This window comes from Mesoplodon bidens, assembly GCF_964165515.1.
Source record: "Mesoplodon bidens genome assembly, chromosome: 4".
NCBI classification, from domain to species: Eukaryota; Metazoa; Chordata; class Mammalia; order Artiodactyla; family Ziphiidae; genus Mesoplodon; species Mesoplodon bidens.
This window is the reverse complement of record NC_138160.1, coordinates 135,471,011-135,492,356: the sequence shown is the minus strand read 5'-3', so window position 1 is coordinate 135,492,356 and position 21,346 is coordinate 135,471,011. Positions and strand designations below refer to the sequence as shown.

At 41.7% G+C, this 21,346-nt stretch overlaps 1 protein-coding gene across 2 annotated transcripts in view; it reads right to left on the bottom strand.

Moving 5' to 3' along the window:
• ITK (IL2 inducible T cell kinase) overlaps positions 1–21,346 on the bottom strand; it is a gene marked incomplete at its 5' end in the record, with an annotated part of 66,023 nt that overhangs the window by 2,923 nt on the left and 41,754 nt on the right. For both annotated transcript variants that reach the window (XM_081232905.1, XM_081232906.1), the window contains 9 exons: positions 2,071–2,228; positions 5,650–5,768; positions 5,850–5,914; positions 6,827–7,043; positions 7,439–7,610; positions 9,218–9,292; positions 9,687–9,820; positions 10,850–10,932; positions 19,815–19,869. In XM_081232905.1, coding sequence (XP_081089031.1) covers positions 2,071–2,228; positions 5,650–5,768; positions 5,850–5,914; positions 6,827–7,043; positions 7,439–7,610; positions 9,218–9,292; positions 9,687–9,820; positions 10,850–10,932; positions 19,815–19,869 — 1,078 coding nt within the window. The remainder of the gene's footprint in view (positions 1–2,070; positions 2,229–5,649; positions 5,769–5,849; positions 5,915–6,826; positions 7,044–7,438; positions 7,611–9,217; positions 9,293–9,686; positions 9,821–10,849; positions 10,933–19,814; positions 19,870–21,346) is intronic.

Sequence of the window (21,346 nt, the reverse complement as noted above, 5' to 3'; positions counted from 1 at the left end):
CTCAAAAGCAAGAAAACAAATAATCCTATTAAAAAATGGGCAGGGCTTCCCTGGTGGTGCAGTGGTTGAGGGTCCACCTGCCGATGCGGGGGACGCGGGTTTGTGCCCCGGTCTGGGAGGATCCCACATGCCGTGGAGCGGCTGGGCCCACGAGCCATGGCTGCTGAGCCTGCGCGTCCAGAGCCTATGCTCCGCAACGGGAGAGGGCACAGAGTGAGAGGCCTGCATACCGCAAAAAAAAAAAAAAAAAAAAAAAAAAGGGCAAAGATCTAAGCAGTTACCTCATTTAAAAAGGTATACAAATGGAAAATACACATATGAAAAGATGCGCAACATCATATGTTAGGGATTTGCACATTAAAATAACAATGAGATACCACTATATTCTTATTAAGATGGCTAAAATCAAAGCACTGACAACGCCAAATGCTGGTGGGGATGTGGAGCAACAGGAACTCTCATTGCTGGTGGGAATGTGAAAATGGTAGCCATTTTGGAAGACAGTCTGGCAGTTTCTTACAAGGCTAAACATTTTCATATGATAGTGTTACGAAACTACTCATTTCATATGATCCAGGAATCACACCCCTAGATATTTACCCAATTGAGCTACAAATCTATGTCCATACAAAAACTTGCACACAAATGTTTATAGCAGCTTTATTCATAACTGCCAAAAACTGGAAGCCACCAAGATGTCCTTCAGTAGGTGAATGGATAAACAAACTGTGGTATATCCATACAATGGAAATATTATTCAGTGATAAAAAGAAGTGAGCTTTCAAGCCATGAAAAGACATGGAGGAATCTTAAATGCATAGTTCTAAATGGAAGAAGCCAATCTGAAAAGGCTACATACTCTATGATTCAACTATGTGACATTCTGGCAAAGGCAGAACTTGGACAATAAAAAGGTCAGTGGTTTCCAGGGATTTGGGAAGAAGAGGGGAAGGGATAAATAGGTGAAGCACAGTGCATTTAAAGGCAGTGACACTATTCTGTATGATACTATAATGGTAGATACATGATATACATTTGTCAAAACTCACAGAACTGTACAAAAAAAGCAGTGAACCTTAATGTAAAACATGGACTTCAGTTAATAATAATGTGTCCGTGGTGGTAGAATAATTGTAACAAATGTACCACACTAATGCAAAATGTTATTTATAGGGGAGAACTCTCTGCACCGTTGGCTCAAATTTTCTATAAACCTAAAACTTCTAAACAAAGTCTATTAATTTAAAAAATTAATAAAAATTTAAAAAAGAAAAAAGTACTAAATGTCAGCTATCATAATTGTTATAGTATTTAATCCTTGAGAAGTGGACTAGATTTGTTTTGTACCCTTCTTTATGTCTTTATGGTTTATTTCTTTGTTTCTGATGACAAAAGCTCTATGAACTTACAGAGCAAACATTATTTAATTATCTTACAGTAAGAAAAAGGAGGTTCAGAGAATGGCCCATGATTAATGATTAAGAAATGATAAAACTGAGATAAAACCCAAGTATCCTATACTTTTTAAATCCCCCCTGTTACCCTTCCATGATCTGAATTTGTGTTAATTCTCTATTCAGCAACTTTCAACTGTGGTTGAAATTTAAAATTTGCTAACTCACCCAAGGACATCTAACACTCATGCTGATGTGGCTTAAGGCATAGCCTGCCACCCAAGGATAACTGAGATGTCTGGGAGGGTGCAGAGTAATTGGCTCCCATTCTGAATTGTTGTATGAATAAAATGAATTTTAATTCAGTCATTTTAATAGTTTCACAGCACCAGTGAACTTCTGTTTACCAGTTTATAGAACTAACTTCATGTATATTTAATGGTTTTATGATGTCACAGATGCTTTTTTCCTCAAAAAATTGACATAGGCCTTCCCCACTCTTCCTTTCTGACAGTATGTTGATGGCTTGTGACGTTATATTACAAATCAAATAACATTTAAGGTCCCTGCCAGCTCTTCTAGGGATGAGTAACTCCTTTAGTTAATAGATGCTCAACATCACTTTCTTGCTAATCTATTTTGTCATCCCTACTGGGGAACCACTTCCTTTACTGACCTCTTTCCAGCAATGATTCATGATCTGGTAGATATGTGAGGAGGCCAGTCGAGGCTTGTATAACCGAAATCCAGTGGTGATGTCTTCCACCACCTCTGAGTTGCTTCGGTTTTCATACGGGATTTTGCCTTCACTGAAGACTTCCCACATCAGCACACCTATGAGAAATGGTGAATCGAAACAGCTAGTGATAAAGTTCCTAAATAGCGAACAAACCAACTTACCTCTAGAAATCACAGACTCCTTGACATTAAGATTCAAGTCCCTACCTCCAGAAAGTACAATATCAAAAGCCACCTGAGGCTTATTAGGCCTGTGCTATTTCTAAAGAAGAGCGATTTCCCTACCTTCCTAGTGGTGAAGAATGTTCAAGCTCAGCCCTTTGTTATATCTAACTCAAATGTTACTACTAAAAGTTTCAGGGGATGTAAACTCAAATGTCTACACATGATATAGATGAATGGAGTGGATGAGGTCTGCATAATAGGGACTAGGGAGGACTGTGAAAAACTGGAGGTCAAAAATTCTGTCCCCAGAAGGGCAGCTGTGATTTAGCTCCAGCCAGCATAGGGCACCTGGGAATGAGGGCTCTGAATTGCCACATTTTCTGATTTTTTAAAGATAAGTCATAAATTGGGAGTTTTAAAATATAAACTCAATTTGATTTAAAAGAAATACTGTGTTAACCAAGCAAAAATCTTTAGGTTGTCCATTTTTGACCTCTGATTTAATCCCTTTTCCTTTTTTGCCCTCAGTAGAAATGTTACAACCAGCTTTATTATGTACTCATCTATTCATAGGTTGTCAGAGTGGGAACAGAGCCTGCAGATCACCTAATCCAGTGGTTTTCAAAGCATAGTCCAGGGGTCCTGAGGGCAGAGTTTTCCCAAATATGATCCCTAAAACATCTGAAGTTTTGAAAAATCAACTCAGAAATTTGTTCCAATGGCAGATCCTGGGCCCTAGCCCAGACAACTGGATTAGAATTTCTAAGGGATCCTCAGAAATGCCTCAGGAGTTTTGGAAATTCAGTAAATAAGACCAATTAGCACCCCCAAGATGCCAGGATTTCTAGTGAGATTTCTTTGGAAAATGGGGGAAAGCTGGCTGGAAAACAACTGCTTTCATGCAAACCTTGTGAAGCATTGAGGAACTGAGTAAGGCCCAAAGAGGTTAGTTGACTTGTTTAAAATAGTGCAGTTCGTATATATGGAATCTAAGGGAAAAAAAAAAAAAAAGGCTCTGAAGAACCTAGGGGCAGGACAGGAATAAAGATGTAGATGTAGGGAATGGACTTGAGGACACTGGGAAGGGGAAGGGGAAGCTGAGACGAAGTGAGAGAGTGGCACTGACATATAAACACTACCAGATGTAAAACAGATAGTGGGAAGCAGCCGTATAGCACAGGGAGATCAGCTCATGCTTTGTGACCACCTAGAGGGGTGGGATAGGGAGGGTGGGAGGGAGACGCAAGAGGGAGGAGATATGGGGATATATGTATACGTATAGCTGATTCACCTTGTCATACAGCAGCAACTAACAAGACAATGTAAAGCAATTATACTCCAATAAAGATGTTAAAAAAAATAGTGCAGTTAATTGGGGATAAACCTCAAAATGCGTGACAAAGCCCAGTGGCCTTGAGGCAGGCAAAAGCTCTCTTCCATCCAGGTTTCTGTTTCTGAGGTTTGCCACCCCAGTTTTCTCATCCCTCTATTCTGCTTTCATCAGTCAGTCTCATCTTTGGACACTTCAGATGACATATCCTAGGAAGGGATGGACTTTAGCTCAACCCTCTAATTATAAGATGCAGCAGCAAAGTCCTAGGCTGACAACCTGTGGCAGAATAAACCCCATTCCAAGTCAGCAGGTGAATGTGACAAAGTGGCCATGGCTGCAAACATCTCTTTATGGGACACCTGGCTTGGTGCAGCATGACCCGCCATACCGATAGAGAGTGGCCACACATCAGCGGTACCCTTCCTAGTTATATGCACTGGGGAAAAGAGAATGGGAGGTTGCTCAAGCGCAGTTTTTGTTCTTTTAAGTTCATTCTGTACCTTTAAATTTGACTAACCAAGTCATAGTTAGGCCTGTTGAACAGGGTAACTACTTTAAGGAACAATTTAGAAGGACTCAGAATCAAAAATCACTTGGTTGTTGGAAATGGATATTCTAAAATGCTGGAGAAGATTAGTTAGTTCTTCTCCTAAGAGATTTAATTCGTCCTCTTCTCCCTGGTTTCTACTACTAGCCAATATATTTGGCAAACCTTCCCTTCACATAGAAGGACAACATCAAACTCCAAACTATTCCTGTCCGAAGTAGAATCCTTCTTACAATCCAAGTCAAAGAGGTTGTCCAGTATAGTTTTGTGTATACATTAATATGCAAAAACTATGGCTTAGAAAGACAGGACACATCAGCAAGAATATTTAGTACTTTTTGCCACACCAGCGTCATTCATTCTGTCTTTTCATTCTTGCCCATTTGCACTTATAAGAAATTCTAATTCCTTACCATGGCCTGCCAATTTCATTGCCTACAGTTCTCCCACTAAGTCAGTACCCCTTTTCTTTGGACACACCAGACTTTGGCACTTGCTGCTTCCTTTGTTAGAGACACTGTTCCCTGGACCTTCAAATGGAGACAGCTCCCTCTCATCATTCAGCTCTCTGCTCAACAGTCACCTCCTCAGAGAGGCTTCCCGGACCATGCTATTTAAAACAGACCCTCCAGGGCTTCCCTGGTGGTGCAGTGGTTGAGAGTCCGCCTGCCGATGCAGGGGACATGGGTTCGTGCCCCGGTCTGGGAGGATCCCGCATGCCGCGGAGCGGCTGGGCCCGTGAGCCATGGCCGCTGGGCCTGTGCGTCCGGAGCCTGTGCTCCGCAACGGGAGAGGCCGCAGCGGTGAGAGGCCCGCGTACCGCAAAAAAAAAATAATAATAAATAAATAAAATAAAACAGACCCTCCCTCCATTCCAGTTCCTCTCTTTCCCATTACTCTTTTGTTTTATTCATAGCACTTACCGCTACCTGACTTTATCTTATACACATATTTGTTAGCTTGTTTACATGATTGTTGCTGTCTCCCCTTCAAACTGGGCTCCAAGAGAATAGGAGCCTTTTCTATCCTATGTACCACTGCTTTGTGAGCACCTAAATTAGCTCCTAGCATGTAGTAGATGCTCAATAAATCGCTGTTGAATGAATGGGTAAAATACTTTATCAAGAGTTAAATGTGGGAATAAATGTGAGAATAAATATAATGTTGAAAAAAACATGATCCCTGCTCTCAAGGGCTCATATTCTAATCTCCTGACTCCAGCTTTTGATGTCACAGCAGCTATCACCAGCATCCTGTGTTTGCTTTTATTTTTGCCCCTATTTCAAACATGTCCAAGAATAGATACAATAATGAGGGCCCCTTCATTCCTTTCAGAGCTGTTTCTACAGACTCTCAGTGGGACGCCCTCACCATCCAGTGTTCAGGGCAAGTAAGGCTGCCTGAATTTGACAAATAAAACAGCTGGCCCTCAGTCCCAGGTCATGTGGGAGTGGGGCCAGAATGACACTTACCAAATGACCACACATCCGACTTGCTGCTATAGCGACTGAAAGAGAAGACTTCCGGGGACGCCCACTTCACTGGGAATTTGGTGCCTGAGGAACTGGTGTACTGGTCATCAAGGACGAACCTGGGGAGAGAGATCGTCTGAGTGTCCTAGTGGCCTGCATCCCATTCCTGAGACTTTGCCGGCACCACAGGTCCGTATTACCTTGTCATCCCAAAGTCGGACACCTTGATGACCTGGTTTTCTCCAACCAGACAATTCCGGGCAGCCTGGAGCAGAGACAGGCAAACGAAAGGGAAAGGAAAACTTGGTGGGTAATCAGTAATTAAGGAGTCTCCTATAATCACAGTCCTTTGCTTTTCCATGTGCTGCTGTGCAGAAGCAATGAGGAGCTTCACAAATGCTAATTAAGCTTCACTAGTGCCTGATGGAAAGTTGAGTGTTAAGATCCTTTAACATGATGAGTAAATCTGGTCTTTCATCTTCATTCCTGGGATCCTAATCAGAAGAAAAATCCATGGTGTTGTGTAACCAACTGTAAACTCCAGTGCAACCTGACGTTAACCTCAGGGATGATATGAAGAAACTGTTACCCATTTGACTAAAATAAGAATGTGTTGAAGTTGCTAATTCTCTTAAAACTATTCCTCAGTAAGGATGATACATGGTCCCTAATTCGATTGGAAGAGCCCTTACCAAGAAAAGATCCATGAGTCTCAAATTTTAATGTGCCTGCAAATCCCACGGGGGGACATGTTAAAATGAATATTCCCAAGCCTCAACCCCCAGAGATTCTGAGGATGGTTCTAGGATCACCCCAATGTGATCCTGGTAGATCCTTGGATAACATTTTGAGAAACATGTGCTTGTCAATTTCTTTCATTTTACCAAGAGGAAAAGGAGGCACAGAGAGGTTAAGAAGGAGAGGCTGTTAGCTTTATTTAGAAAGAACGTAAACTCCAACTCAGAGGGTGAAAGAGGTGGGGCTGGAAATGGAGCCCAGATCTGAGTCCCACGAGGACATCCCACAGTGGGTGGAGGAAGGAAGAAGTTGAGAGGGGAAGGAAGATGGCTTATGCCTTGGTATTGATTCATGCATTCCCAGTCTTCGTAGCTCTACATTTCAGTGGGACATGCGCCTTCACCCTGGACCTGTAGGGGTTTGCCCTACACCCTCTTACCAGGTCTCTGTGGATGACACAAGCCTCTTCCAGGTAGGCCATGCCCTCACACACGTCCAGGCACATGCCCAGCAGGGTCTCTGCAGCAAAGAGCCCCCGCTGGCTGCGCAGGTAATCTGACAGGCAGCCGTGTTCCATGAACTCAAACACCAGGCAGATGGGGGCTTGCTCCAGGCACACTCCATAGAGCTGGACCAGCTTGGGGTGAGAGAGTTTCCTGAAGAAAAATGGCAAGGGGTGAGATGGTCTAAGTTTAGTCTCCCCAAAATACACTCCCTCCCCCAAACAAAAATATCTCATTGAGCTGAGATCTGAAGAATGCAGGGACTCGGCTGGTGTATGCAAGAATGAATGAAGGCCAGTGTGGTTGGCATGTCATGGAACCAGAGGAAAGATGGGCAGGAGATGAGATTGGGGAGTGGGCAGGGCCAGACCACGGTGGGCCTTTTAGACCACAGTGAGGAGCTCGGAGTTATTCTCCATACCATGGGAAGCCATCGCTGGACTTGAGCAGGGAGGTGGCACAAGATGGCATCAGAATGGTATTCAAAGAGCATAGCACAGAACATCCTTCCCAAGGTATCTCTGCATACTCTTGTTTTGGCCACTCACATCATGACTTCAGCCTCCTCGACGAAGTCCTCTTCTGACATAGCTCCTTCCTGAATGGTTTTGATGGCCACCTTGTCCCTGTTGAGCCAGTAGCCAAGATGCACCAACCCAAACTGCCCGCTACCAATCTCCTGCACAAAAGTGAGCTCTGAGGGATCAATCACCCATTTCCCTGGAAGAGAAAGAGTTTTCCAAAGTTGGCAAGCAGTAGATATGAAGTATAGGACTCCCAGGAGACTATATAGCCCTATACAGAATGTTAGCCTATTGTTAATATAACTCAAAGATGGCAGATGGTATAAGCCTGTATACCTAAAACTATAGACAGATAAAAGTATCTTTTTTTCCCAAATAATAACATAGAACATATATTGAAAGCCATGAAAAATGTGCGTGGGGACGATTACATGGAAAGAGAAAGGAGGATGGCATTAGTTGAGATATTAAAGAAAGTCAATGAAAGGGTTCGAAGGTCCCAACCATTTCCTATACCTGATTGAAAAATTTTTATTGTCATTTTTCACATAGAGCAAGTTTTATTTGAACTGGTCATTCATTCATTTATCCATCAAGAGCATCCATTATGTACATAGCACTTGCTAGGCTTTAGCAGGGGTTAAGGATAAGGTGGTAGATTCCAAGAGGACTGGTACAGAGGTGCAAGCCAGCACACAGTCTCGCAATAGGTAGGGTTTCAATAAATGCTCAAAAAAAGAATAAAAGGGATCCGAGTCTCAATTTTCACACTGGCAAAAATGAGTGGGTTCATAAAATACTATCTGGGCTTCCATCCAGCATGAGCACATTCGGATTCCACAGGTATCAGAATTATCTTATTTTTATAAGGAGACTGAGGGGCATTATCCTTTCCTGACGCTTGGTCTAGTACCATAAACAGTTCAGTTTCTATCTCTTTGAGGCACAGACTCAACAGAAAACAGTACCGAGCACCTACTGTGTGCAGATATGGTGCTGGTTAGGGATGGAGAGCCCACACAGTGTTTCTCAAAGTATCACCCTTTAACCCCTGTGTCAAAATCACCTAGGGCACTTGTTGAAAAGGCAACCCCAGGACCCCACTGTCTGAGACTGTGTTTTGGTAAATGTTGGGTTGGGGCTGGAAGCCAACACTTTTCTTAAGCATCCTATGTAACTTTGATGCACAGTGAAGCTTGAGAACCACCAATCTAGAAGATATAAAATGAAAGATACACCAGCCTTCTCCTCGACCAGCACAGTTTGGACCAGGGGATGCAGGCAGAAAATCACAAGTGGGTGAAACGGTTCCACAGGACAAGAAGGAGTAGTAGGGCCTATGGCCCTAGAGACGCACGCCCTGCCTAAAAGCATTCAAAAAAATTTAACACAGTGCTATGCAGACAGACATTTCTGGATGCTGCTAGCTTACAGCACTTGCAATGGACCCATACCTAACAAACTAGATGATACAGAAGTTCTAGAAAATAGGCAAGAACACAGTACTATAGCACTGGTTTCTAATATTTTTTTCTCATAGCATTTAGCAGAGTGCTGTGTACAAAGTAGGTGTTCAGTAAACACTTCATTGATGAACTGTCATCTAAAACCAATAGACATTGATTTGACCTAGATCAATGTGCATACGTATAGATGTAATCTTACACACATTGTAAATGTTCATTTATGCACACCATCTCCAGAGATCATTTTACGTCTGGGGAAGTCCATTCAGAATTTACCCCAGACCTCTAGGGATGTGAGTTAGTGCAAATGAATAACATTCCCAAATGCACTACTTACCATATCTCAGCCCTGCCGTGACCGGGGCTTTCTGCCTCCAGGAACTAACTGGATACCGGAGTCTAGTGACTAGGCCTGGGTTGATTACAAAGCGAAAGGCAGTCATTAGAGTTTTATCATAGCAACCGTCCAAGTCAAATCACCAGGAAAAAATATAATCCAATGCAAAAGCTATTTTTATTCTGGAAAACCAATTCCAAAGCCCAGTCACTGATCTTACACTGATATTACCTCTGAGAAGAGGTATAATATCACAGGTGGGCAGGTAGTGAAATCTCATGATGCCAGCGGCAGAATTTGCTAATGAAGAATATGTAATATAATCAAATATCCGGCATCCTTTTCTATTTGTATAGTGATTATTTATGGTCAGTTTGTCTGAGATGAAGAAACCCAGCTGGGTGTTTGTCACTTTTCTCCAAGTTCCCCTGTGAGGGTCCCCCTCTGGCCTTGTCCCTTGTGCACTCACCTCCTCCATTGTGTTGGTGATAATTGACGAGGAGAGGGATGGAATCAAACACGTACTTTTCAGCCACGTAATATCGCTTGGGGTTGTCGTCTGTTTCTTTGATGTGATAGTGCTTTATACAGGGGTTGTTCTCACTGAAACAAATGAAACATAAATGCAGTGATGATTAAGAGGCAACGTTTAGAGACAGAAATGTCGACAGGTAGCAGATTCCTATTAGCTTTGTTTTCTGCCCTCTCACGTGGATGGCAGATATATTTCAACTTGTGTGTCAGTCTTGACAGGCTGGCCTTGGCTGCTGTATTAAGAAGGACTCTGAGGCTGCATCTGGACTCAGGATTGGTGCCATGATGGATTGGTGATGTTTCTTCCAAAACCTCAAAATGGGCAGTCGTCTTGTGTGGGCCACATGTTTGCCTTCCCTGCTGGGTGGATTTAACTAATCTTCAGCACATGTTAAGGAAGCATCTTGGCCCCTTCGTACTTATTGGGCTTTGTATATCAGAGTTAACATAGCGGCCCTGACTGCTATCCTTAGAAAGGCCTGCTTGCAAGATTGGCCCTTGGCTGGCTTCTGAGAACTTAGATTTCAGGAGGGCTCTCACCATTCTCTGACTGATAAGGATGGCTCCCTATACCTAAGTTGTTTGTATAAACAATGTGGCTTATGCTCAATGCTTAATTTTCTCCTGGGAGTCTGGAATTTTGCTATGTGCTAGGCAGAGGGTACCCAGGTGACAAGCCCCCAGTGAAAGGATCTGTAAGGTTCTGGCATGTAGTAAGGACTCAATAAATGGTGGATAGTTTTATTAGCAGAGCCAGAACTAGAATTCGTATTTTCTCACTTGCAGTCAAAAGTATCTTTTCTGTTATTCTTTGCATTAAATTATAAATGCATCAAATGCAGGACCAGGTATTTTATTTCTTTAGAGCTTTGTACTCAGGGATGCCAACTGGGAAGACAACCTGGCATCCAGCCCTCTAGCTCTGTCACTTTCTAGGTAAGTGACTTCAGTTATGTTCTTAATCTCCCTAGCCTTGGTTTTCTCAGAGCGATCAGGGAAACACAGTATTTCTAGGGACTGTCTGACTTTCCTGTGTGTGGCTCATTGCTCACCCACCTCAGGACTGTCTCTCCCCACTTTGCTGAGTTAGCACCATACCTTACGATGGCCTTGGTGAAAACAGACACAGTGTATGTCCCTGGAGTCCTGGAATCTCGTACCATGAAGGCTCCTTCTTTGCCCTGGAAGGGTTAGAAAGAATGGAAAATCAGCGATCCCAGGAAACCAGGCTCGTCTTGCCTGTGAAAGGAGGAAATACTGTAGGCCAGCTTGGCACAGAGCAGACTTTCAGCTATAATGGCTACCGTTCCATTCATTCATTCCAGAGACGTTTCTTGAGCTCCTACCATGGTTCCAAGACTATTCTAGTGATGACATAAGCAGTAAACGAAGGCAAACAGACATAAGCTCTGCCCTCTTGGAGCTCATTACAGATATTGCCCAGCCTTCACCACAACATTGCAGTCTAGATGTTATTATCTTCAATTTCCTGATGAGGATACTGAGTGCTGCAGAGCTGAAGTGACTCTCTTACGACCTACAAATATAGGTGGCAGACCTGGGATTTGAACCTTGAATGTGGCAGGTGAGCAAAACCTTTGCTCATTCTACTAGTCCATGGTGCCTCCATTCAACAAACATTAGAAGCCATTTCTCCGTTCCCCACAAGGGCACAAAACTTCTGTCTTGGAAGCTTCATCAGTTTCTTAATGGGGATATATTTTGTAGGCCCTTTCTCAAGTGCTGATTTTGCTGCAGGGCAAAAGGAGAAAGAACACGAAGCTGCTGGTTGCATGAGGGAAGTGGAGAGAAGGGGAAGCCCTCAACATATACCCTTCACCCCACTGACAATTTTGCCAGTGCTGATGAAATAAGTACTAACAAACGGGGAGACCAGTTTTTTCAGTCCTGGTAGGAACTTGAAAGTCTTAACTCTGTTTTTTGAGTACTTTGTGTCTAAGGCTCTGTTCCTACCCACCTGTCAATCTGTGCTGGTGATATTTGCAAAATCTGTTGCTATGGTTTGCTTAACTTAGACACACTAAGGGCCATAAGTGAAAGCCAGAGAGAGAGGAACCTCGTGTGGTGGGCATACACTTGTTGTATATGGAGCAAAATATACACAGTTTAGAAGCTCTTCCACCCCCTAATCCCAAAGGTGGGTCATCTACACATACAAATAATACACAGATGGCCATGCTAATTGTTTGCATCCTAGAATCTCAGGGTTAGAAACGACCTTTTAGAAGACCCTAGAAAGGTTCTCTAGCCCAGGGTTATCCCAACCTCAGTACTATAGACATTTGGGGGGCAGTAATTCTTTGTCATGGGGGCTGCCCTGTCATCATAGGATGTTTAGCAGCATCCCTGGCCTCTATCAACTGGATGCCAGACACTGTCACATGTTCCCTGGGGGACAAAATCACCCCTGGTTGAGAACCACTGATCTGGCCTAACTCCCTAAACCCCTGTGCCCCAAACTGTTGGTGATCACAATCACCTGAAGAATCTAAATCACAGAACAAGACAAAAGAAAACAACGACTACGAGCTGTTTGCCATGCTCCCCCCCCACCCCGCCTCCCCATACCTACACACTTGGAATCTCCAGGACTGAGGCCCTGGGACCTGAACTTTTAAAAGGCTTATGGACATCCAGATTTGGTCTCCACTGAGTCAACTGAAAATGCATTTCTTATTTATAACAGTCCTGAAGAGTAGTCCCTGTCGTCTGAAAGAGCACTAATAGTTAGAAAGTTCATCCTCATGTAGACATGTAACCTGCTTCCTCTGACTTGGCCCTAACCCTGCAGAGGGGAATTTGGGGGGGACGGTTGGCCCTTACATCATTGTGCATTCTTGCCAAACTTAGAGGTTACCACAACAATTTTGTGAGACTCCCCAAACTCTTCTTCTCTCTGCTGGGAGATTCAAGAGTCTATTTTGAAAGTTGAGGGAAGCGGAGGGTAGGGGAGTTGGATGAAGGTGGTCAAAAGGTACACATTTCCAGTTATAAGATATATTCTGGGGATGTAATGTACAGCGTGGTGACTACAGTTAACAATACCGTATTGTATATTTGAAAGTTGCTCAGAGTAGATCTTAAAAGTTCTCTTCACAAGAAAAAAAACTGTAACTATGTATAGAGATGGACGTTAACTAAAATTGTATTAATCATTTTACAATATATACACAAATCAAATCATTATGTGGCACACCTTCAAATTATACAATGTTATAGGTCAATTATGTCTCACTAAAACTGGAAAAAGAAAGGAAGAAATTCAAAGCTGAAACCTGAATCTTCAGGTCTCTGTTGTCCACCCTTGACCTTCCTTTCTCAAGGTCGTGAGCTAGGGCTGCCCTGGCTGTTGCCTGAAAGCGGGGGAAGAATTGAGGAAAATACAGAAAGCTGCTACATTTCTTTTTCTAAGATGTCGTAGTACTCTAGGACAGTCCTAGTATTCTGTCTTTGAACACACAGAATTTACTTTAATGATTTTGTATTTCATGAATTTTTTGAAATTTAAGAAAATGAGTTGTCAATCTTTCTGGACCAATAGTACAACCTTATGCCCATAGTTAGCCTCCCACATTCTCTACAGTGTGCTCTGTGCATGACCTTGGACATGGTGAGGACAGCAGAGAACTAACCAGATTCTTATTTTCGTCTTCTCAGATATGAATGTAAACTATTTATCCAGTGCAACAGTAAACACCCTTCTAACTTTTGCATGCAAATTGCCCTTTTAAAAAACTTGATTTTCCAAAGACACAGACCTACTTGAGAATGGACTTGAGGATATGGGGAGGGGGAAGGATAAGCTGTGACAAAGCGAGAGAGTGGCCTGGACACATATACACTACCAAACATAAGGTAGATAGCTAGTGGGAAGCAGCCGCATAGCACAGGGAGATCAGCTCGGTGCTTTGTGACCGCCTGGAGGGGTGGGATAGGGAGGGTGGGAGGGAGGGAGACACAAGAGGGAAGAGATATGGGAACATATGTATATGTATAACTGATTCACTTTGTTATAAAGCAGAAACTAACACACCATTGTAAAGCAATTATACTCCAATAAAGATGTAAAAAACAAAAAACAAAAAAAACCCCTTGATTTTCCAAAAATTAGATTTTCCCCCCTTTGGGGTCAGTAGTTTATTCAGTTTCTGAAGTAAAGGTGATCTATGTGACACCAAAAACTCCCAGATTAGTTCATTAGATTGTAAAACAGCTTTTGAAGCCTAATTTAGATAACATGAAATTCTCCTCTTTTAAGTGTACAAATCAGTGATTTTTATCAAAATCACAGAGTTGTATAACCATCACCAGAATATAATATTAGAATATTTCATCACTCCCAAAAGACACCTCAGTATCATTTGCACCCCTGCCACACTAATATGACTTCTCTATAGATTTGCCTATTCTAGAAATTTCATGTAAATGAAATCATATAATATGTGGTCTCTTATGACTGGATTCTTACTCTTAGCATATTGTTTACAAGGTTCATCAAGTTGTAGCATGTATCAGTACTTCATTCCTTTTTATGGCTGCATAATATTCCGTTGTATGGATTACGCCACATTTTGTTTATCTATACATCAATTGCTGGGCGTTGGGGTTGTTTCAACTTTTGGCTGTTGTGAATAATGAATTTGTGTCTGGCTTCTTCTACTCAACATCATGTTTGTGATATTCATCCATGTATTACATGTACCATCACTTGTCTTCAAAATTTCTCCCCTTTTGCCAAATATCGAAGCTTTTGCTCTTGCCTCACTGAAATGTGATGGGTTAAGTTCAAGACAGGAAGAAACTAAACTTTAGCTGAGGCAGACATTATCTACATATGTAACTTATTCTAAAGGGAAGAAACATAGACCAAAAAGACCCCAAGTTTATCAACTATCTGTGAAGAAGGGAGTGGTAATGTCTCTTCTATTTAATTAAGAATGTTTTGTTGTTGTTATTCTTTCAAAGAAACCATTATTATTTTTTTTTAATTTGTGATTAGAGAGGGGCCCAACTGTTAACAAGAGTAAACTGATCCACAGACATCAGACAAAGTAGAGGTAAAGTTTTCAGTCAGCTCTGCCGAGGACGGGAGGCTGGCAGAGCTCTTCCTCCATCATAGTTGCTCTAGGTGGCATTCAGTGCTGGTGACAGGAAACTCTGGTTTAGGGCTGAGGCAGCGCAGGGTTCTGAGGAAAAGGACGCATCCGGCATGTGCCTTATCACCTACTTCCTGCAAGGGGCTCAGAGGAAGTCACAACCACCAAGAACGGTGGAGTCTAAAGGGTCTCTGCTCCTGTCATTGCCATGCATAGGGGCACTGATCTGTGCAATGCAGCCAGGGTAGGTCAGGGAGGGGGCTTGTTCCCACGGGATATAGTCAAGGTCTCACTTTACCTTTTACTATTTTATCTAGAAAAATAAAGATGTAACAATAGAAAAAAATCATGCCAAGGGGGTAAAATACACGGATGGGAAGTATAGGGATGGGAGAATAGAACTTAACTCATATATTCCCTTACTAACTGTGTGTGCGTGCATGTGTATATGTGTATGTGTGCATGTGTGTGTGTGTGTGTGTGTGTGTCTATGAAGAAGCGTTCCTGCTCTAGTCCAGGCTATGCCACTGATTTACACTCAGTTTACTCCCCTGTAGCACAAAGGGGATGGACCAGATGTTCTTTAAAAGGAATTCTAACTCAGTCTATAATTCTATCAATACAGATGTTTCCTGATTAAATGTAGGAGCTTCAGTTTTCTCAGTTGTAAAATGACTTTTGCAAGATGGTTGGGAGAATTAAAGTGCATAAAACAGTTCCTGGAATATAATACCAGAACAAGGACTATTAGGACTATCATTAGATGTTAGTATCACATGCTATGGTATACCATCTGTTAGAAGTATTAATGCCATTGTCTGCTTTCATCTGAGACATGTTGACTGTTAGGAATTTACTCCTTTCTTTCTGTCCATATGATTTGAAGGGCACCTTACAGAAGATAATCTTGCTACACAGGGTAGGTTATTGTGAAAAAGATGGACTGCTAACTTATAGCTTGTTCACACCACATTATAATTTAAGAGTGTCTCTGACAGATAGCCACTCTTCATTCTGGAGGTGGTTCATTTCTTTTCTTGAAAAAATCCTGGTATGGAGTCAGTACTGTATCTTTAATAACATCTTAGAATCATGGAAATATGATAAACCAATGTCTTAGATAAGGCTTCTGCCCAAAATTCAGGCCACCCAACGTATGCAATGCTGTAAAGTATAGAGTACCTGCTGGCAAGGAATTCATCCTCTACCTAAATGTGTTACGACAGAAGAGAGACTGCTGAGGTCCGAGGCTGAGTGAAAACAGAGCCACTGGAGATGTCATGACATTGCACCACAAGGGTTCAAAGGTGTGGAAAAACCACATTCCACAGCTTGTGGGAGGGAAAGCCTGAGTGGCTTCTTAGAGGAGGTGCTATCCGAAGAATTGATAGGACACAATAGGAGATATTTTCTGTGGTTCCCAAACTTGGGTAAGACCCAGAATCACCTGGGTACCACTTCCTAAGCTTCTGACTGGTGAGGGCTGGAGTACTGGAATTTGTATTTTTTAAAAGCTCCCCAATGATGCTCATGATTAGCCAGCTTCTCCTACAGCATATTTGTTAATTTAAAAACACTTCTTAAGCATTTGCTATATTCATTCACTCAATAAATATTCATTGAGCAACTACGTTATCATAGGTACAGTTCTGGGGTCCTGTGTACAGCAGGAACAAGGTAAAGGGTTTATATTCTAGTGGAGAAATATGCATGGGGCAGTATATCAGGAGATTTACTTAATAAAAATAAAATAAATCCATTTTTGGTCAATAACAATGAATCAATCAATCTTTTAAGGGTCCTATAATTGTTAGATAAGGAGACACTAAATTCACCCCTGAAACAATTCAGCTGATGTTTCAAAAATCATACAATATAGGGACCCACTGAAGTTTGCCCTTATATTACCTAAGGAGGCAAAGAGGATTTGGTGAAGTAGTCTAGCATATTAATAAGGAGGAATGTTTCAACTGCCCCAGCAAGCAGAATGTATTTGTGTCTCCAAAGAACTGCTGTAAAATAGAAATCATCTTTTGCTAATCATTAATGTGGGCTGTTTTAGGTGCTCCATGGGCAATACTTCATTAACCAACGTGGGATTGAAAATAACAAAACTGCACTTGTTTAAACTCAGTATAATTCTTATTTAATTATAAGTTCTTATTGGTTAATTTAATAATTTATTATGTTATCCAACAACATAGGTGCTGAGTGGGCCACATATGCATCACAAGTTTGACTTGAAAAAATATAGGTTCCCACAAACTAACCCTGGAGAGTCTGATTCTGTAGGTCTGGGCTGGGGCCTGGGAGTCTGTATTTTTAAAAATTTCCCAGTGATTCTAATGTGTGATATTGGGAACCACAGGAAATAACTGTGTTGAGTCGAGGTGGAACCAAGGAGAAACCAGAGTCTAGTAATGACTCAGCTTAGTTCCTCTTTCTCCATGAAATCTTTCTAATTCTTCTAGAATATTCTCAGAACTCTGAGGCCACTGAAAGCCTGCTGCATATGCTCAGTTTTTCTTAGATTATCCTCTGTTTCTTCTGAGTTTGTCTTGTTTCTCAATAGAGTCTAAAGCTTATTGAGATCAAAGACCCTGTCTCAAGTATCTCTATGTGCTTAGATCTGTGCTCAGCAAAATGGTAAGGTATGTGAGTTGATACTGAGAAATCCTAATAAAGGAAATGGTGCAGACGTCATAAAGGCAACAGATGCTGATTGAGACGGCTGACATCATACAGACTACCTGTTCTGCATCCGTCACTGGTAAACACAAATAGTCTTTTGGAAAATCCACAAACTGGACTTGCCCTCTTTTTTTTTTTTTCGGTATGCGGGCCTCTCACTGTTGTGGCCTCTCCCGTTGCGGAGCACAGGCTCTGGACGCGCAGGCCCAGCGGCCATGGCTCACAGGCCCAGCCGCTCTGCGGCACATGGGATCCTCCCGGACCGGGGCACGAACCCGCGCCCCCTGCATCGGCGGGTGCTATCTTCCCAGGTCTCCTTCTCTAAGCTCACCCCTAGCCACTGTCCAAACTGGTAATGGTCACCGGTTTGGGTGATCAACTGTCCCAGTTTGCCTGGGACTGAGGTGCAGGGGCTCTGGGGCCATAGGACTCTCAGTTTTAAAACTGGAACAGTTCCAGGCAAACCAGGATGAGTTGGTCACTCCAGCTTCATTCCATCCAGGAGAGGTTTGCAGTTTAAGATTCTTAAAGATAGGAAATACCTTCAAACCATAACTGGGAAATGGCAGGAACATGAAATGGCAGGAACAGGGCTAACATTTTGGCACAGAGAGACTGATGCCTCCATCAACCCAGGCCTACTGTTTTCTGGTCTCACTGGTGAGGCTTGTGTTGGGTGTGGGTCATTAACATCATGTGAATATTAGATTAACCTGGAGAGAGTTTCCTCTAAATTACGAATGCCTGGACCCTACCCACTAGAGGTTTTCTTCTTTTTTAACATCTTTATTGGAGTATAATTGCTTTACAATGGTGTGTTAGTTTCTGCTGTATAACACAGTGAATCAGCTATACATATACATATATCCCCACATCCCCTCCCTCTTGCGTCTCCCTCCCACCCTCCCTATCCCACCCCTCTAGCCCATTAGAGATTTTGATTTAATGAATCTGGGCTGGGACCTGGGCATTGGTATTTTGAAAATGTTTCCCAGGTGATTTTAATGTGCAGACAGGCCTGCGAACCACTGCTCTAAGCAAATACGCTGATAAATTGATTGATTTCCCTGTAGAAAGTTTTCTCTCAGTACCTCCATGCGTTTGGTTTCTCTGCAAGGGCCCTAAATGTGCAATTTTCTGTGCTACTTTAAGTGTGGTGTATGGTTGGGTGCCAGTTAGCAAATTGTTACTGGTCCACCACCAGATTAAAAAAAGAAATTGAGAGTAAGCATTTAGAATCTTTTTATAGCAATCAGACAGAGTAATTTTATGTTTAATGAATCTAATACTAATAAAAAATTGGACTTGCATTTTTTATGTCTTTGCTTCTTATTTTTCCTTTTTTTCTGGTAATTCATTTTTATTGTATTTTACAAAATAAAAGTCTGTGACAGATTGGGAATTAAAAACCAACCACAAAAAGTAGTCCACCACCACAGGTACTTTTAGAGGCACTGTTTTAGAATAACAAATGATCTTCTGATCCAGGAAGAGGTTTTACCTTGCATGCCAGTCAATTGATGGCAGCATCCTGGAGCACTGTTTTGAGAAGGATCCCAAAGCCATGAACTCTGATCAACTGTGTCAGCCACAGGGCCAGGAGCAGAGAGTGGCAGTATGAGTCTGGGTAATTGTCATCCCTGATTTAGTCCAGTGCTCCTCTTGTACTCATTGAGAAACTGAGGCCCGGAAGGAAGAAGAGATGTTTCCGAAGTCACACGCTGAGTTGGAGCGAGAGCAGTGGCCAGGACCCAGTACTTTCCTCACTACACCACGCCTTCTCTCCCTTAATCCTGACACCCCTGTGTAAGGTCAGTCCTGCTTCTGGCACCGTATGGCTCTCAAGAAGAATGGTTGCATGAAAAATAAGTTAAAACAAGTGGTGTATTTCCTCTATATCCACACACAGCCAAACCAGGCTGAATCTGAGGCACAGGCACCCCTGACCCAGCCAGAGATGCAGGCAAGGAAGACCAGCACCACAGCTCCCCAGGGCCAGCCATCACAGCCCGAAAGACCACCCACGGAAGTTGTGGTCACGGTCACACGTGAATACCAAGGCCTTTGATCCTCTCCAGGTTTCTTATACTGATGTATGCTAACGCTGTGAACCCCCAGAATACTTTTACCAGACATGGACACCACTGTTAATCCAATATGTCAACTCACTGCATTAGCACAAAGCACAGCATGGCTGAAAAAAAGTAACACAATTCATTTTATTTGAAGTTAAAAGACAGTTTAAGGAGACTTACTGTGTCCAAAAGAAGTTTCTCAGCTTTGTCTCGGCTGATACTCTTATTGTACCACCTGAACGCAGGAAAAAGTCATAGATCAATGACATTTTTAAAAACTTCATTATTTACTTATGAAAGATAATTAATGCCAGAAAAGTTTTTGTTCTTTTTGTTTCTACCAATGCTTTCAAACTCAAAAGCAAAAGCATGAACCATTTCCAGGTAATAAAATGTTTAATTGGAACAAATGAATCAGAATTGGTGAAATGTTGATAATTGTTGAAGCTGGGTTTTGGGTACATGGAGGTTCATTATATTTTTCTCTCTATTTTTGTGCATGTTGGAAATTTTCCACATTAACATTTTAGAAAACATTTATCTTCTGCTCTATTTTGTAAGTCAGTGGGTGGTTATTAGCAGGATGATGCTAGGGCAGCTGTAAAAATTTAATATAAATTTGAAAGTGTAGCAAATATCCTTTTAAAACAATTGCAGTATTTTCCTCTGTAAGACTGGTTTTCAAGATCTTCTGCAAAATAATTACATTTTTTTCCCAGCTGCACAAAAGCTCCTGCACAAATGACATTGACAGTGTCTCATAAGGCTAGTTTATCTTTGTAAAATATGCAAATGTAGAAAAACCTTAGGCATTCCTGTTATTCCTTGTCAAAGGAATGCTAAATTTATTTGCTGAAAGAACTAAAAAAATTTAATGGATGTAATCTGCTAAAAGTAAGGTAAACATTCACATATTTTCTACTTTTACAAAGCGAACTAACCTGAGATTGAGCTTCAAAGTTGGTTTAAAAGGAAAATGTGTCACAGGGTTCATTTGATGACACGATATTGTTTAATTTTGTGTTTCTGATTTTATCATACAGCTGTTTTAATTTCTTAAGATTTCTGGCTTATTTTCTCAGGATAAGTGTCTCATTTCTTCTCTGGAGAAGTTTTAAAATCAAATTTTCTATAAGTAATTTGAATAATAGATTAAATGTATAAATAAAAAAAGAAAGTAGAGATACTTCTTGATTTTTGCTACCAAAGAATAGATCTTAACCTGAAATAATTCATGTCAGACACCTTTAGGAACCAATGCAGTGTGAAGGAATGATTTGGATAATGGGGAAAAGCAAATCTAAGTACACTATGGGTTCAATGTCATTTTTATAGTTTGATTTCATTAACATATGTAGTGCTAAAGCTCTTCTTCATACATCTGAGCATTTGAAACTAGCAGTCCAGCCCCTTGCCTGGCTGGCCATTAATCTGTATGTGTGGCATATCATACTCAAGCAAGCAACAACAGATGACATGTAACATAAATGCAGTGTAGTATCATTCTTGGAATTTTAATGAATGATGACTCTAAACTAGAATTATACAAGTTATACAAAGATGCTAACTGACTTTTCATAAAGTTTCCATTAAAACAGCCTCGATATGAACTTTGGCTTCCTGAGTATGCCCTGTTTAGTCTCTTTTGCATTAGCTGTAGCTAGGCTGAAATCATATCTCTGGTCAGTGGACTCTATCAAAGTTTGCTGGGG